The 18,345-nt window shown below is 37.3% G+C and overlaps 2 protein-coding genes across 2 annotated transcripts; both read left to right on the plus strand.

The window, feature by feature from the left end:
• Positions 1-9,314: 9,314 nt before the first annotated feature.
• LOC112036708 (uncharacterized) lies at positions 9,315-9,875 on the plus strand. The gene has a single exon (XM_024069535.1). The coding sequence runs from the start codon at positions 9,315-9,317 to the stop codon at positions 9,873-9,875; it is 561 nt and encodes a 186-aa protein (XP_023925303.1).
• Positions 9,876-16,302: 6,427 nt separating this feature from the next.
• LOC136067686 (uncharacterized) lies at positions 16,303-17,116 on the plus strand. The gene has a single exon (XM_065773882.1). It carries the CDS (start codon positions 16,442-16,444, stop codon positions 17,063-17,065), a length of 624 nt encoding a protein of 207 aa, XP_065629954.1. The 5' UTR covers positions 16,303-16,441; the 3' UTR covers positions 17,066-17,116.
• The last annotated feature ends 1,229 nt before the right edge of the window (positions 17,117-18,345 follow it).

Genomic DNA, 18,345 nt, shown 5'->3' on the forward strand with positions numbered 1-18,345 from the left:
CCCCATGATGTTCCCTCGATTCTCTCCGTTCCTCTCAAGTGTTGGCCGTTGGAGACGGCAACACTCGAGCACCGCCCATGAGGTGAATTCGCACGCCTTCCTTGTCGGGGGCGTGCTCCGAGGAACGACGTTAGGTTCTCTAGCAACATCCCTCTGGATACCTCGAAGGGCACCATCAAGGTTATGCTAGACTCTGCCGCACCGAAAGCCCAGTGGGGCTGCGGCCATACCGTTTTTGTCAGTCCGGTAACAATTCGGCGGGATTGTTAAAAGGGTATGGGAAGTTGGAAGAAAGTGTTTTGTTCTGTTTGTGTTGAGAGTTCATGGGTTGTGGAGGAACCATCTCCTTACTTTATATAGGGGATGGGGGTTGGTGAGAATTAATTCATGCAGAGTTCGAAAATAGTATTATCAGCTGGGTCAGTAATGAAGTCGCCAATTTCCAAGGAGGCCACGGACGGTTGGACTCGTGTCAATTTACGAGGACATTAATGAAGGCGCGTTTCGCGCACCGGAGCGTCAAGCGCGGAATACGAACAGACAAAGGGCGTTTCATAAATGAAAAAGATGGGCCACGAGTTGGAGGCGAGGTCAAGCCACGTGTAAAGATCATAATCTGACACAAAGAGGAATCATCTCCAGTAAAGCGATTTGAGGACAAACCTATACTTACAGGAAAATTGAAGTGGTAGACAGAACCAAGGTATTGCATGGTCCTCGGACCCAAACCTATGGTAAAACTACACACACCATTATATCTAATACTTACAGGAAAAGTGAAGTGGTAGACAGAACCAAGGTATTGCATGGTCCTCGGACCCAAACCTATGGTAAAACTACACACACCATTATATCTAATACTTACAAGAAAATTGAAGTGGTAGACAGAACCAAGGTATTGCATGGTCCTCGGACCCAAGCCTATGGTAAAACTACACACACCATTATATCTGGGTACTAGACAGAACCAAGGTATTGCATGGTCCTCGAACACAAACCTATGGGGAAACTAGATACTTACAGGAAAATTGAAGTGGTAGACAGAACCAAGGTATTGCATGGTCCTCGGACCCAAACCTATGGTAAAACTACACACACCATTATATCTAATACTTGCAGGAAAATTGAAGTGGTAGACAGAACCAAGGTATTGCATGGTCCTTGGACCCAAACCTATGGTAAAACTACACACACCATTATATCTAATACTTACAGGAAAATTGAAGTGGTAGACAGAACCAAGGTATTGCATGGTCCTCGGACCCAAGCTATGGTAAAACTACACACACCATTATATCTAATACTTACAGGAAAATTGAAGTGGTAGACAGAACCAAGGTATTGCATGGTCCTCGGACCCAAACCTATGGTAAAACTACACACACCATTATATCTGGGTACTAGACAGAACCAAGGTATTGCATGGTCCTCGGACCCAAACCTACGGGAAACTAGATACTTACAGAAAAATTGAAGTGGTAGACAGAACCAAGGTATTGCATGGTCCTCGGACCAAAACCTATGGTAAACTACACACACCATTATATCTAATACTTACAGGAAAATTGAAGTGGTAGACAGAACCAAGGTATTGCATGGTCCTCGACCCAAACCTATGGTAAAACTACACACACCATTATATCTAATATTACAGGAAAGTGAAGTGGTAGACAGAACCAAGGTATTGCATGGTCCTCGGACCCAAACCTATGGTAAAACTACACACACCATTATATCTAATACTTACAAGAAATTGAAGTGGTAGACAGAACCAAGGTATTGCATGGTCCTCGGACCCAAGCCTATGGTAAAACTTACACACCATTATATCTGGGTACTAGACAGAACCAAGGTATTGCATGGTCCTCAGACCCAAACCTATGGGAAACTAGATACTTACAGGAAAATTGAAGTGGTAGACAGAACCAAGGTATTGCATGGTCCTCGGACCCAAACCTATGGTAAAACTACACACCATTATATCTAATACTTACAGGAAAAGTGAAGTGGTAGACAGACCAAGGTATTGCATGGTCCTCGGACCCAAACCTATGGTAAAACTACAAACACCATTAATCTAATACTTACAAGAAAATTGAAGTGGTAGACAGAACAAGTATTGCATGGTCTCGGACCCAAGCCTATGGTAAAACTACACACACCATTATATGGGTACTAGACAGAACCAAGGTATTGCATGTCCTCGGACCCAAACCTACGGGGAAACTAGATACTTACAGGAAAATTGAAGGGGTAGACAGAACCAAGGTATTGCATGGTCCTCGAACCCAAACCTATGGTAAAACTACACACACCATTATATCTAATACTTACAGGAAAATTGAAGTGGTAGACAGAACCAAGTATTGCATGGTACTCGGACCCAAACCTATGGTAAACACACACACCTATATCTAATACTTACAGGAAAGTGTAGTGGTAGACAGAACCAAGGTATTGCATGGTCCTCGGACCCAAACCTATGGTAAAACTACACCACCATTATATCTAATACTTATAAGAAAATTGAAGTGGTAGACAGAACCAAGGTATTGCATGGTCCTCGGACCCAAGCCTATGGTAAAACTACACACACCATTATATCTAGGTACTAGACAGAATCAAGGTATTGCATGGTCCTTGGACCCAAACCTATGGGAACTAGATACTTACAGGAAAAGTGAAGTGGTAGACAGAACCAAGGTATTGCATGGTCCTCGGACCAAGCCTATGGTAAAACTACAACACATTATATCTAATACTCGAAAATGGTGCAAGTGCGTAGACCCAAACCTATGGTAAAACCATACGACTACACATTTGCATGGTTACTATCTGAACTACTCAAACCTATCATGGAAAATACACACACCATATATTAATACTTACAGGAAATTAAGTGGTAGACAGAACCAAGGTATTGCATGGTCCTCAGGACCCAAGCCTAGGTAAAACTACACACACCATTATATCTGGGTACTAGACAGAACCAAGTATTGCATGGTCCTCGGACCCAAACCTATGGGGAAACTAGATACTTACAGGAAAATTGAAGTGGTAGACAGAACCAAGGTATTGCATGGTCCTCAGACCAAGCCTATGGTAAAACTACACACACCATTATATCTAATACTACAGGAAAATTGAAGTGGTAGACAGAACCAAGGTATTGCATGGTCCTCGGACCCAAACCTATGGTAAAACTACACACACCATTATATCTACATACTTACAGGAAAATTGAAGTGGTAGACAAACCAAGGTATTGCATTCCTCGGACCCAAGCCTATGGTAAAACTACACAACACCTTATATCTGAATACTTACAGGAAAATTGAAGTGGTAGACAGAACCAAGGTATTGCATGGTCCTCGGACCCAACCTATGGTAAAACTACACCACCATCTATATCGGTAGTGGTACTAGACAGGAACCAAGTATTGCATGGTCCTGGACCCAAACCTATGGGGAAACTAATACTTACAGAAAAATTGAAAAGTGGTAGACAGAAACCAAGGTATTGCATGGTCCTCGACCCAAACCTATGTAAAACTACACACACCATTATATCTAATACTTACAGGAAAATTGAAGTGGTTAGACAGAACCAAGGTATTGCATGGTCCTCGACCCAAACCTATGGTAAAACTACACACACCATTAATCTAATACTTACAGGAAAAGTGAAATGGTAACAGAACCAAGGTATTGCCATAGTCCTCGGACCCAAACCGTGCCGCCAAAATTTAATGTGGGCGCCCATTAAGTTTTGAAACGCTAAAAACGCGTATCGGGCAGTCAAAAAGCCGCCAACATCAGTACAAACCGAAGCGGGGTAATTCGTCCAATGGACCAGCAGGTATCAAAACCCTCCTCCCCGTCCGAGGGAACGTGCAGCAGAGTTTTGAGGGGCTATTGTGGGGCCCATGGGCCTGATAGCCTCGGCCCATCATGTAGCAGGCCCAAGGCCCAGGCCGAGGAGCACAGGCTATTCAGGGCCAAGGTGAGGGAAAACCTTTCCTTCCCAATCCACACCGAGGACCACCTTATCCTCGGCCTGACGAGGGTAATTTTGGGGAGAGACTAACCCCAAAGTAAGCTGTCACTCTCATATTTAATGCATTCAACTAACCCCCCTGGCCGCATTAATGGGGAGGTAACCCCTTGGCAGGATAACGTTGATCAGAGTGAACCACTTGAGTACCGATAAGGCCTTTGATGGGACGGACGGCCAGAAAAAAAAGGCAAATAGATGATCAACAGATGGAAGGAGGGGATAGGAAGATAAAAACTATAAAAGAAAAGCTAGTAAAGTAAAGGGGGGGGAAAAAAAAGGGAGAGAACAAGAAGGTCTCCTCGGCCACGGGCCGAGGAGCGTCCCCCATCTGTAAATGCACTCTTAGCATTTTTTATAAGAAAAGTTCATGCATGGTGATCGACGGCCAGCACCTAAACCTTTCAATCCACCTTCTATAAAATTTATTGTTTGGGCTGGTTAGGCTGAAAACCCATTCATATTCAGGGTCAATCCAAATCGGGTCCCTACAATAGTCATTGGACTTTTATGAGTTATTAGTAACCAATAATTATAGATTATTATTGTCATGAGTAGCCTATATAATACCCATCATAACACTTTTTCCTATAAGTCTTTTCTATTACTCTATACTAGAATATAATTCCATGCAAACGCATGAATGCATTTAAAATTAAACAAATTTTTTTTATAAAATATAGATAATTAGTCAAATTATTTTTTTAAAGTAAAAGTAATTATTCACATATTATAATTCTTATCTCAATTTAATACTACTTATGATTATTTTTTTTCTAATTTTTAACAAGATAGAACATGTGGTGATTTTTGTTATGTGGTTATTTTTATTTTATTTATTTATTGAGAAATATGTGGTGATTTTTATTGAGTATATGTGATTTTTTTTTTTTTTTTGTATAGTTCATTAATATTAGATTCTTAGTATTTGCACTCATTAACTCACTTGACACAAAAATTAAAAAACTTAAGTACACACATGACACAAGCTTAAGTGGATAATTATGGTGTAGTTCCCATATAAATTTAGACTCATGGTGCAAAATAAGATTATAATTTCAAATTCTAATTTAATTTTCTCTAAGCTTTACCTATTAATATATATATATATATGACTTATAAATTTGAATTTTTTTTAGTTATATGATTATGTTTTTTATGGTTTATTAAATTGGACTCCTCATTTTCTACACTAAATTAACTAATTTGGCACAAAAATTTAAAAATTTAGATTAGATGGGACATGTGGCTTAAAATTAAACTCTAATTGAAATTCAATTTTTACATTAAATTAACTCACTTGGCACAAAATTCTAAAATTTAAATTAGATGAAACACATGGTGCAAAATTAGACTCTAATTGAATTCCAATTTGAAATTTAATTGGATTTTCTCTCTACTTACCTATTATTATATATATAGATTTCCAAATATATAATTTCTATTCTCTTTCTCACATATTTTTCTACAATATATATTTGTTCTAAGGAAAGACAATAAAGGGTTGTTCTTGAATCTTCGTGAGTGGAAATGGGTCCATCATAAAAGTTGATGTTATAGTCTAATTTTGGGAGGTTGTTTGGCCAAAAGAACCGGTCGCACCGAGTTTTACTCAGGGTGCCACGAATCAACTTTTAACAACAACCTTTTCATAGTAAATTCGATAGCATTGTGATGTCATTCTAAACTTTTATTTTATTTTATGTTTTTGCTAATTATTTGAGATATTATTTGTTGTATCAAAACTTGTTTATTCACTAAAATATTTCCAACATTTTTTACATCAAATTATCTTTCAAGTCAAATAAACTTATCTAAGCACACTTTAACATTGTGTTTGGAATGGGTGAAAGAGGAGGGAAGGGAAAGTATAGGGAGAAAAATACTAAGTGGAAAAAGCAATTTCCTCTACTTGGTTGATATGAGAGAACAGAAAAGAAGTGAGAGTAAGGGAATTATTTTTATTTTATTTTTTGTCTAAACCCACCCTTTGTGATCTACCCAAATATTATATGCAATAGTTTTGTCATCGGGGAATGCCAAACTCACTAGGGAGAATTTGGATTCCAATTTATCAATCCCACTCCCACTTATAATAAGGGAAAAAAAAAGAAAAAAAAAAGAAAAAAGAAAAGAAAGAAGATAGATCTGTGAATTCCAAGGAAAATAACAAAAGGAAATTTGGATGGTAATGGTATTAATTTTATTTATTTTTTATTTATTTATTTTTTTGGTTGCATGTTTTCACATTTTCTGTTTTTATTTATAGAGTAGCTTTTACGAACCCACCACGTTATATAAAAATTAAAAATATGATGATGTAAAAGCTCACGGACTCATTAACAAAATGGAAGAATGGACTTTAAACAATATTAACAAAACTTTTTGCACGCAAATCTTTTTTTTAAATATTAATTTTGCACGCAAATCTGAGTAATTAGCAAGTATTATGGTAATAAATAACCCCACATCCTACCATGCTTTGTGCTGCCAATTAAGTTTTGTACTTTGTGATTTGTGACGCAGGCAGAAATGGTCAAATTTCCGAACTGGCTATGCCCAAGTTGTCACACTAGAACGTGACAGACACGAATACACGAAACTATGTCCATCTTTCACAACTTTGTGTGCTTTGTCTCCATCTCCATTGGGTCAAAATGGGGTCTCCATTATAATTGACGAGGTCCAACATTCATTGAATCTCATACTTAATTTTGGCTTAACCAAAGTTAACTTAACCTTGAATACCACGACACTTTACTCAAACTCATCACGTGCATATCTTTGTCAATAAATATCTTAACCTTTGCTTTTACTTTGGGTGACAGTTTTGTGCATATGTTCACCTAGATTAAACAAAATGCTTTGGTTAATACAACTTTAACCCTATGAGTTGTGACCATCAATTTTTGATAAAAAGGACTTTTACCACGTTTTTTTATGCAGTAGATTATGAGTGATAGAGAAGAAATTATAAATCTATATGAAAAAGGTAAAAAGCTCTTATACTCTTTCAAGCTCTCTATTCTATCTCTCTCCCTCTTGGCCAACCTTATCCATTAGTTGCCAGACTGAGTTTTGCTTCTCTGATCTTAGTCCTCTCATGGTTCTATCTCATCGGTTCAATAACTTGACCATTGAAGCCTCTATGGCCAACCGTCGAGTGGTCTTGGAGGAATTGAGTTTCTCTTTAGTGTTTCAGGTTTGTAAGAACTTATCACAATTTGGTCTTCGATAGAATCCTTATGGCAGTTCCATCTTTCTAAAAATTCACCCACTTAGACAATCACTCACAGTCAATCACTCACGGTCAATCACATTAGAGTTGCAGTACATAAATTATAATGGTAGAAGAACCGATCACTTTTACATAAACTAATCCCGACATGACTTTTATTTAGACAAATTACAACCTATCATTTCATGAAAAAGGCTATGAAAAAAAATTAGTATAAAAAGAAAAATAGTGGATGAAAATGTTGAACATGTGACATGTCACGCGGTAGGAGTCACAGCCACCAATGAATTATGTTTGCATCAAATGCTTGTCGGTATCTATCCACCAGTCCCCCACTAGTGGCATTTCACGGATGAGGCCACAATTCAGTAATTTAATTGGCTGATTTGGAATCCACGGAACTTCTCACCCAATCAAATTTCGTATTGCTACCTTAAAGTAATGATGGGCACCACATTTTTTTTCCACATCTTTCATATTTCTTTATATTAAAATTTTTGTTTACTTATCGGATATTTTACCGTAAACTGTAGCTTCGATTCTTCAATTAGATTTGGGCTGAATCCATTTTAATTTTGTTTCTAAACTATAGTTTTTGGTATAAAAATAAAAACTAAAAAATGGGCCGTGCATCCACGAGTAGCTAATACTATATTTCGGCTGACCAGCCTTTAACTTTTTTTTTTTTTTATAAAGCATTTTGGGGTTGAAAATGCTAAATTCTCCATACATATGACATTAGCATTCTCCAGTGCTAATGCTATTACATGACAGGTAAGTTAAAAAAAAAAAAAACAAAACAAAACCTACCATGACATGTTCAACTATATGTCATTATGTTGATCTCATAAAATCAAAATTTATATAGAAACACTTATATTTTAGTGTGCATTTAGATTAGGATTTAAAATTATTTCACTTTTCAGTTTATTTTTGAAACTATTTATGGGCTCCATTATACTATTTCAACTAACTCCTACTTTTATTTATAGTACTTTTAGTAATAATTTTTCAGTTTCAGCAAAATAAGTAGTATCTAAACAAACCAAGGTTTTTTTTTTTTTTTTTTCTTATTAAAAAAAACTTTTTTTAATTAAAAAAAAAACTCTTGTGGGATTAAAATGTAGTTTAACATATTACGTCAATATTATAGAAGTATGTATAAAAAGAAAAAGAGATTAGCCCTTGATCATTCGAAGTGTAAGACTTAAATTAAGTGTTCTCTATGTTGATTAGCCAACTTTATCAACCATTGTAATTCATTCTAGGGCCTTCATTATTGACAATATGCTATGGATCACTAGCATTCATAAAATTAACAAACTTTGACAATTGCTAGCCACCGGAGGCAACAAAAAATAAAGAAACTATACCAATTGAGATATTCAATTCAATTCTTCTTTTTTTTTTTCCCAACGAATGGATTATGTTATTTTAGAGTTTTTAGGACAACTCTATTATAAAATTCTTATTCACTTATCTTGAAACGTGTAGATTAGATTTTAATATATTATTATGTTATTAATTTTTAAAGAAATGTTTTCTCAATTAAATTCAAACACAAAACGACATAAAAAGAAATTAAAAAAAAAATAATTGTATTCATGATGTATTACTAACCATTTTATACATGGACATAGTTTAGTTACAAAAGTGACTGTAGCCTTAGACTATAACCTTACTTAATATATTTTTATTGGAGATAAATTTTGACAAATCCCCGATTAGATTATATTTTCATCTTATATCCTTCATGCTTACAAAATTTATATAAAATTAAAGATCAATAACTATGTCATTAATAAATTTTTTAAATTGCAAGTTTTTGTAGTTTAAAATTATGCATAAAATATGGAGTGACTAAAAATAAATTGAAGTTTCTTTAAAAACCTTCTTCAAAATCGTATCGTGCTCTCCTGTGACTAGGAGTTCTCTCTCTCGTGGGACCACGAGACTTTTCTCTCCCTTAGTCTAGCTAGGGGCCTGTTTTTTTGTTTTCTTTGGTCTCTGTCTTCCGATAAAATGGCAAAGGATGTTATTAACAGCTTGGAAAATATGAAGTTGACCACGGAGGAGGAAGAAATTATAGCTATTTTAGATGAAGGTCGGAAGGAAGAAATTGAAAGCTGCAGTCTTAGTTTGGTTGGAAAGGTCCTAACATGTAAACATTTCAACAAAAAAGCGGCCCAAGCCACATTGAGAAGAGCATGGGGACTTGAGGATGGACTACAAATTGTGGAAGTTGGGTTGAACCTGTTTCAATTCAAATTTGACTCTAAGTTTGAGTTGGTTCGGGTGTTGAAGGGAGGACCGTGGACATTTGATAATCAAGTTCTATTGATGCGCAGATGGCAACCCGGAATGACTGCAAAGAATGTTCAGTTCGATACGGTCTCTTTATGGGTGCAAATATGGGGAGCTCCGTTTGATATGGCTTGCCCAAAAGTTGTAGAGGAAGTAGGTAGACGTATTGGAGAGGTTGAAGAAGTCGAGAGAAGGCGAAGACAGGATCTGCAGAACTTGTTTATGAGAGTGAAGGTGCCATTCCAATATCGAAACCAGTGCGAAGAGGAGGTTTCCTAGCAGGGTCCGATGGAAAAAGACCTGGGTGTCTTTCAAGTACGAGAGATTACCAATGTTTTGCCATCACTGTGGGTTACCAGGGCATAATCTGAAGCACTGTGCCAGTTATTTTGCAGCCACTAAAAATAAGAAGGAGGTACCATGTCAATATGGGGAGTGGTTGAAGGCGAGTGGAGGAAGACAGATGGCCAGAGGAGGAAAGGAGTTCCGAGCTGATCAAGTAGTGGATGAAGGAGGCCGGAGTTCGACTAGGAAAGGAGTGGCGGCGGAGGAGCAAAACAAGGAAAACCCTAGGGATCACGTGGAGGCTGAAAAAGGAGAGGGCGGAAATCAAGGAACAGTTACAGATTGTGTGATTAATGTCCCTGAAATCATGGAGGAGATTGATACGGTTATGGAAGGGAAGGATTCGGATTGGGTAGGCAACAGCTCACAGAATTTAATACACGTGGAGATAGGAGGTAAGGGAGGCGCTGAGGTGCATGGGCAGAATAATGTAACAAAAGAGGATGAGGTGCACGTGGAAGACAGGGAGGGTGATGGGCCAAGAAGTTTAAAAAATAAGCCCACTTGGACTAGGCTGGCCCGTATGGTTGTGGGGCAAGAAATATTAACCCAGCAGAGCTCTGTAAAGTTGGGTAAGAGAGATTCGCCTTAGTGGGATGAGCAATCTGTAACAGAGGAGGAGAGGCATACAAGGAAACGTGGGAAGCTTCATGAAGGAGAAATTGACAAACAAGCAGCTGGGGTGTGTGATCACCCCCGCCGGGCACAATGAGAGTGTTAAGTTGGAACTGCCAAGGGCTTGGGAACCCTTGGACAGTTCGCAGCCTTCACAAACTTGTGAGGGAACAAGCTCCCAAGGTGTGCTTCTTAATGGAGACTCACTTAGACATGGAAGGGTACAAAAAGCATTGCAAAGAATTACCGTTTCAGAATAAATTGATAGTTAAGAAACCAGATTCAGGAGGAGGTTTGGCGCTTCTTTGGAAATCGGAGGTGAAACTAGAGGTGGTGAATTACACGGACAACTATATTTTGGCTAAAGTGGTGGAAGATGATGGATTTGAGTGGCATTTAACAGGTTTTTACGGATGGCCTGAAGCTAGCCAAAAACACAAATCTTGGGCTCTTTTGTGACATTTAGCTATGTTGGTTGAGGGTCCATGGTGCTGCATTGGAGATTTCAATGCTATTTTACTCTCTTCGGAAAAGCAAAGTAAGCATCCACCACCATACAAGCAAATGGAGGATTTTAGTTTGGCACTGGAATCATGTAGGTTGGCTGATATGGGTTTTTGTGGCTATCCTTTTACCTGGAATAACAAGAGACCGGGGGATGCTAACACAAAGGAGAGGCTGGATAGGGCAGTAGCAAACTTGGAGTGGAGAGAGAGGTTTCCAGCTAGTACACTTACACATTTATTTTCTCATGCTTCGGATCATGCACCACTTGTGTTACAGACCAAGACTGATAATGGGTTGAGATGCAGAGGGGCAAATGGCTTTAAATTTGAAGAGTCATGGCTTTTATGGGATGATTGTGAAAGAATGGTGGCTGATTCGTGGACCGTTGGGCATGTGGATGCAGGTTCGGCCATGTCAAGTATTAAATCTAAAATAGAGAACTGTGGGGTTGAATTGCATGTATGGGGTTCCTCCAAAACAAAACCGGATGTGGATGAAATTAAAAGGTTGCAAGCTGTGTTGGAGAGTATGAATAAAAGGGAGTATTCTGAGGAGACAAGGGCCGAATATTTGGAGGCTAGTAGATCTCTTGATGCACTTGTCCTTAAGCAAGAGATTTTTTGGCACCAACGTTCTCGGGTTTCTTGGCCTAAATATGGAGACAAAAACACAAAATATTTTCATTCAAAGGCTTCACAAAGGCGGAGAAGAAATTTTATTATGGGGATTAGAGATAAGCAAAATAATTGGGTGGAGGAGATGGATGATATTGGGGAAGTAGCAACTGACTACTTTGAGACCATTTTTACTTTAGGTAGCAGCAACAGATTAGAAGAGTGCATAGATTCAGTTTCTCACAAAGTAACAGATGCTATGAGGGACTTTTTGTCTAGTGAATATAGTGCAGATGAAATTAAAGCAGCATTGTTTCAGATGGGACCAACCAAGGCTCCTGAACCAGACGGTATGAATGCCCTCTTTTATCAGAAATTCTGGCATATTGTAGGTAATGATGTAATTGCTGCTGTGTTAGATTTTCTGAATTCTGGTTTTATGCCGCTTGAAATAAATTACACCCATATTGTGCTCATCCCTAAAATTAAGAATCCGGAGAAAATTACAGATTATAGACCCATTAGCCTTTGCAATGTAATCTACAAAATTATTTCAAAAGTCTTGGCCAATAGACTTAAGATGATACTCCCACAATTAATTTCTCCTTCACAGAGTGCCTTTGTCCCTGGCCGCCTGATTACTGATAATGTGTTAGTTGCATATGAAACCTTGCATGCTATGAATAATAAGAGATCGGGTAAAAAAGGCTTTCTTGCTTTAAAATTGGATGTGAGTAAAGCATATGACAGGGTTGAGTGGAGCTTTCTGAAGAGCATTATGTTTAAAATGGGTTTGCCAGATATATGGATTGATAGAGTTATGTGTTGTGTGATGTCTGCATCCTTCTCTGTGCGTATTAATGGAAAAGCTTATGGTAATATTCACCCTTCCAGAGGGATTCGACAAGGGGACCCTTTATCACCCTATTTGTTCCTTCTTTGTGCAGAAGGTTTCACATCATTGCTGGCTAGAGCACAAAATGAAGGGCGTATTCATGGGGTGGCAGTGTGTAGACGTGCACCTTTTATATCTCACCTGTTATTTGCAGATGATTCTTTACTGTTTTGCAGGGCCACCCAAGGGGAGGTGCAGGTTATTTCTGAATTACTGCAGACATATGCAACTGCCTCAGGACAATGCATCAATTTTGATAAGTCCTCAGTATACTTTAGTACGAATACAGCCACGGATCAAAGGGAGAGAATTATGGAGGAGTTAGGTGTTCGTGAGGTGGACAGGTTTGAGTCCTATTTGGGGTTGCCCACATTGGTTGGCTGTGCTAAATATCAAACTTTCTCTTTTATCAAGGACAGAGTTTGGAAGAAGATCCAGGGTTGGAAGGGACAATTGTTATCAAGAGCAGGGAAGGAAATTCTTATTAAAGCCGTAGCACAGTCTATCCCTACATACACTATGGGAGTTTTTCTTCTACCGGTGAGGCTATGCAATGATCTAAATGCAATGTGTGCAAGGTTCTGGTGGGGACAGATTGGCAATGAAAGAAAAATCCATTGGAAGAGCTGGAGTGCACTAACACTACCGAAGAAGGAGGGCGGAATGAGGTTTCGTGACTTACGGAGTTTTAACCTAGCAATGTTGGCCAAGCAAGGATGGAGACTATTACAGGAAAAGGATTCGTTGGTGTATAGATGTTTTAAAGCTAAGTATTTTCCACGTAGCAGTTTCTTGGAAGCTTCAAACATGCCTAATAGTTCTTTTGTGTGGAAAAGTTTATTGGCAGCCCAACAATTGCTACAGAAGGGATGCTGCTGGAGGGTAGGTAATGGTAATTCCATTCGGATTGTGCATGAAAAGTGGATCCCATATCAACCTAGCAACCAAGTATTACATCAACCACCAGAAATGGATGGGGAAATGAGAGTTAACGAGCTTATAGATGAGATAAGGCATGAGTGGGACAGGGTGTTGATTAGAGAGATGTTTTCCAGGGAGGAGGCAGAAGCAATAATTCGCATCCCATTAAGTAAAAGAGATGTACCAGATTCTGTTTTGTGGCTTCCTAATAAGGACGGGTCTATTCAGTTAAATCGGGTTATGTTATTGCCAGGTTGCTCACCAAAGAAACTGATGGAATGGTAGGAACTTCGGCTGGACAGAATAGGAGGTTGATTTGGCAAATGTTGTGGAAGCTTCACCTACCAAATAAGATCAAAATATTTGGTTGGAGAGCTTGCCATGATATTTTGCCAACAAAAGAGAATTTGGTTCGGCGAAGAATCACAGAGGATAGGATGTGTGAACTCTGTCAGCAAAGTCCAGAAACAGGGATCCATGTCTTGTGGGATTGTGGGGTAGCTAGAGGTATTTGGGCGGGCAGCAAGGGTAGAATACAGAAAAGTACAGGTGGACAAGCAAATTTTATGCAATTGTTTGAGAAATTAATGGATAGGTTGTCAAGGGAGGAGCTCGAAGCTTTCTTGGTGCAATGTTGGCTCATTTGGAATCAAAGAAACTCTGTTTTACACGGAGGTTCTGTGCAGGATCCTACTCGGCTGGTTCAGCGAGCTACGGACATTCTGGATGAGTATAATGAGGTGCAAGAGCATTTGGTTATCTCATCTCGGGCAGAACAGGTGCAGCAGTGGGAGCCACCAACGGGTTACTCGTACAAGATCAACGTCGACGCTGCGGTGTTTGCGGAGTTAAATGCTTCAGGCTTTGGGGTGGTGGTGCGCAATGAAAGGGCTGAAGTTATGGCATCCCTAGCAGCTAAAGGTCCACCGGTACGGGATAGTGAAGAAGCAGAATTGCTTGCTTGTCGTAAAGCGTTGGAGTTTGCTCTTGACGCTGGCTTCATAGACGTGGTGTTGGAGGGAGATAGCTTGAACGTGATGCGGGCTATCTCAAATGGGAAAGCCAATAAATCACGGTTGGGTAATATTTATGAGGATATCCAGTGCCTTGCTACTGGTTTTCGAAGCTGTTCTGTTAGCTTTGTCAAACGTAGTGCAAATGGGGTAGCACATGCACTTGCTCACTTTGCTAAGAATGTAGTAGATGAATTAATCTGGCTGGAGGAAGTCCCACCACCAGCTCTTGAGGCAGTGTATTTTGACTCTCATTGTTTGTCTACTCAATGAATGATATTTAAGGTCGTTTTCAAAAAAAAAAAAAAAAAATTATGCATAAAATATAAGCTTATAAATCATATAATAAATAATATCAAATTTACACAAAATTTAACATATGTATTAAACAAAGGCAGAGGCAACATAGGGTGAGGGGGCACTTCCCCCCTGTAAAAATGCCTTATAACTATTGTATTGGTGATACGTTCTTAAAGAGTTTGACACTTTGACCCCCTTTGATAAAAAAAAAAAAAAAGCAACCCCACTCCACCTTAAAAAAACATACCAAAAATAAGGGATAAAGCTCCTTACATGCCTAAGTCCTAACCTCATATTATTATTATTTTTCTTAGTTTTTATATTGTATCATGTTTTTTACACGTTTATTTTTTTTACCTATTTCACTATTCACAACACTTCCTTTCTTGCTTATCTCATAAATAACTTATCCCATAAATGAATGATGAAATGCTGTTATTTCTTAACTTTTTTACAATTTCAAAATTTGAATTTTTGTTATAAACTTAAATTTTAAATACTTAGAAAGATAAAGAAATAAATGTTGAATTTTACATATTTTAAGAAGCAATTAGACAGTAAGGAATCAAATTTACAAGTATTTGCTATATTTTTAATATTTTTAGATTTCATAAAATAAAATAAAAAACCTATAGATGATTTTTTTTTCTTAATTTATTTTAAGGAATCAAATTAGATGTCTAAACTTTATGTATTTATTCTTCTTAAAAAAAAAGAACTTTATAGATTTACATTAATCTCTTCTTTCAACTGTTAGTAACTATGAATTGGTTTTTTTTTTTCTCTTTCTTTTAACAATATGAAACATATACTTGTAATTACAATTGTTTATTTAAAATTTATTTTGTTATTGTTATGGATTAATATATTTAAATTATTTTTCTTTTAATACTGTCTTTTAATCTTGCCTCCCCCTAGACTAAAACATTGGCTCTGCCATTGGTATTAAAAGCGTAAAGAATATGCAGTTCAACAGTTAAATTTTTAAAATATATAATAATTTTTATTTTATTGAGTAAGGTTGTAACTTTAGACTATAACCAATTTTATAGTTAAATTTTATCCTTTATTTGTATTATTAATGACATAACAGAATCTTATCCATTTATTTAAAAAATGCATGAATATTTGACGGCTTAGGCTTACGGTTTGTAGCTAAACTATAAGAATATTTACGAAGTAGTAAAAGTTTAATAAACTATAATAATAATTAATGGCGTTATTTTAAATGATATAAAGAATCTTTAATTTTAGCCATCATAAATTTTAATTTATAGATGGGCCAATGCCCGTTTACGGTTTACCCACTAAAAAGGAAAAAAGAGGGAAAAAAAAACAGATTCATTATTTTAGTGTGTACTTTAACTTTGTCCAAATGTGAACCCAAAACAATAGAGAAGAGGTGAGGGTGACAGAATCAATTAAATCACCTACTTGTGACGCAATAATCTCTCCTAGTCTCTTTTCCTCAACAAGCATCCCCTCTTTCCCTTCACTCTCCACATATGACATATCTTCTTTTCTTTTTCCGTATCTAAATCTCTCTCACTTTCTCTCTCTACAATTCTTACGCAAAAAAAAAAAAAAAAAAAAAAAAAAAAAAAAAAAACTCAAACATACTCATATAAACTCCTCATGTACCCATCATCTTCACCTTCTTCATCGTCCCAAAAGCCCATGGGTCCCACACCGCCCACAACCACGACGGGACTCACGCGCTACGGCTCGGCCCCGGGCTCTCTTTTAACCACAGCCGTCGATTCCATCATGGGACAAACCGGCCACGAATTCTCAGCCCTTCGATCAACACCGCCACCACCACCACCACCTTCTTTTATGGCCCCACAACAACAACAACAACAACAACACCACCACCACCACCACCACAACAGTCACAGCCATAGCCACCCCTACTTTTCTAGTGACTCGTCTTCTATCACCAACGAGTCAACCTGCAAAGTCAACTCATCCAACGATCCCAACAAAGACCACCACAAAGGAGGAGGAGGAGGAGGGTTGCAGAGATCGTACGGTCTCAACGAAATGCCCTCTTTTGGTGATTTCACTAGTAATTTGAAAATTGGTGGTGGTGGTGGAGGTGGAGGATTATCTTCTTCGTCTTCTTCTTCGTGTTCATCTTCTTCTTCAGCTTCAGCTCTGGTCCGACAAAGAAGCTCTCCTGCTGGTTTCCTTAGCCATCTCGCTTCTGATAATGGTACCTTTTACCTTACCTTAACTCTTCACCTTTTTCTACTTTAGATGCTTTTTTCCACTTCGGAAAAGTCTGGTTAATAAGTAAATTTTTTTTTTTTTTTTCAAAACTCTAAAACTTGGTCAACTACAAATTTTGGGTTTATAGAAGATTGCATTTTTAACGGTTTTAATTTTTTTTTTTTGAGAAACTTAGCGGTTTTAAATTAACACACAATGATATTAAAAAAAATTTTAAAAAAAAAAATTTAACGTGGAACGTATACTTTTGTTTCATAATTTTTTTTTACGTAATTACTAAACAAGTCAGGATTTAATTATCAAGTACACTTTCGAGTTATAATTTTTAATATTTAATAATGTAAAGTCTTTAATCAATGAATAAAAAAAAATATAATTAGTTTCTTGAATTATAATTTAAAATTTAAAAGAAAAATGGAGTGTATTGCATATGAAAATTTTGTGGTATTTGGAGTAATTTTGGGAGTTTTGACTGCCTTGTACACTTCCATTTTAGGTTGGTAGTATCTTTACCAAAAATTGATACAGAGTTTAATAAATAACTTTCCAAAAAAAAAAAGAAAAAAGAAGAAGAAGTAGATAGAAAACAAAGAGTTTTATGAATGGATAAAATATCACGTTAAAAAGGTAGGGTCCACATGAAAAATCAGCCAATAGAGAATAAATGAGGGTTTTGTCCTTGATAGATGAGTGTTGTTTGTGGTGGGCGAATATAGGAGTAGTGGAGGAGGCGAGCCCTCGGTTTGGTGGGCCGTTCAACGCGTCTAGGACTACTATTAACGTTGACTTGGTATTTAAGTAAAGCTAAATTATTAGACATGTCATTTTCATTGTCACGGTGTAATATACTATGTTTAATAGTGACTCCAATACAATATATTTTTTTTGGGTGAATTGTCGACATAGTCGACAATGTGTATTGGATAATCACTTTTACGTGAACTTATAATTTATTTATTTTTTCTAAAACTTAGAATCCATTATTTTATAGTTGTGGTAAAAGTTGTGTTTCTAAACTGTCTCGACACGTAAACCTCTTTTCATTTCATCAATGCTCCTATATTGCATTTATAATTTGATTTTTAAATGAGTATTAGCTCAATGCAGAAATTCTTAATTACCTTTTTCAAATGCTTAAATCCTAATAATAATTGTGACAAAGATATATGTTAACATAATTCAATGAATCTAAATACATCGACCATAAATGTCTTTGTATATGTTTTTCTTTCTAATTTAAAGACTTTCCTTCACATTAACGTTACAAATCGTGTTTCCAGCTGCCAAATCACGTGTAAGTATGGTGC

This window comes from Quercus suber, unplaced genomic scaffold (genome assembly GCF_002906115.3).
Source record: "Quercus suber isolate HL8 unplaced genomic scaffold, Cork oak 2.0 scaffold_82, whole genome shotgun sequence".
Classification (NCBI taxonomy): domain Eukaryota; kingdom Viridiplantae; phylum Streptophyta; class Magnoliopsida; order Fagales; family Fagaceae; genus Quercus; species Quercus suber.

Bases quoted from the DNA above. Each gene is read 5' to 3' on its own strand.
- LOC136067686 (XM_065773882.1), top strand. From the start codon at position 16,442: ATGTACCCATCATCTTCACCTTCTTCATCGTCCCAAAAGCCCATGGGT.
- LOC112036708 (XM_024069535.1), top strand. From the start codon at position 9,315: ATGGCAAAGGATGTTATTAACAGCTTGGAAAATATGAAGTTGACCACG.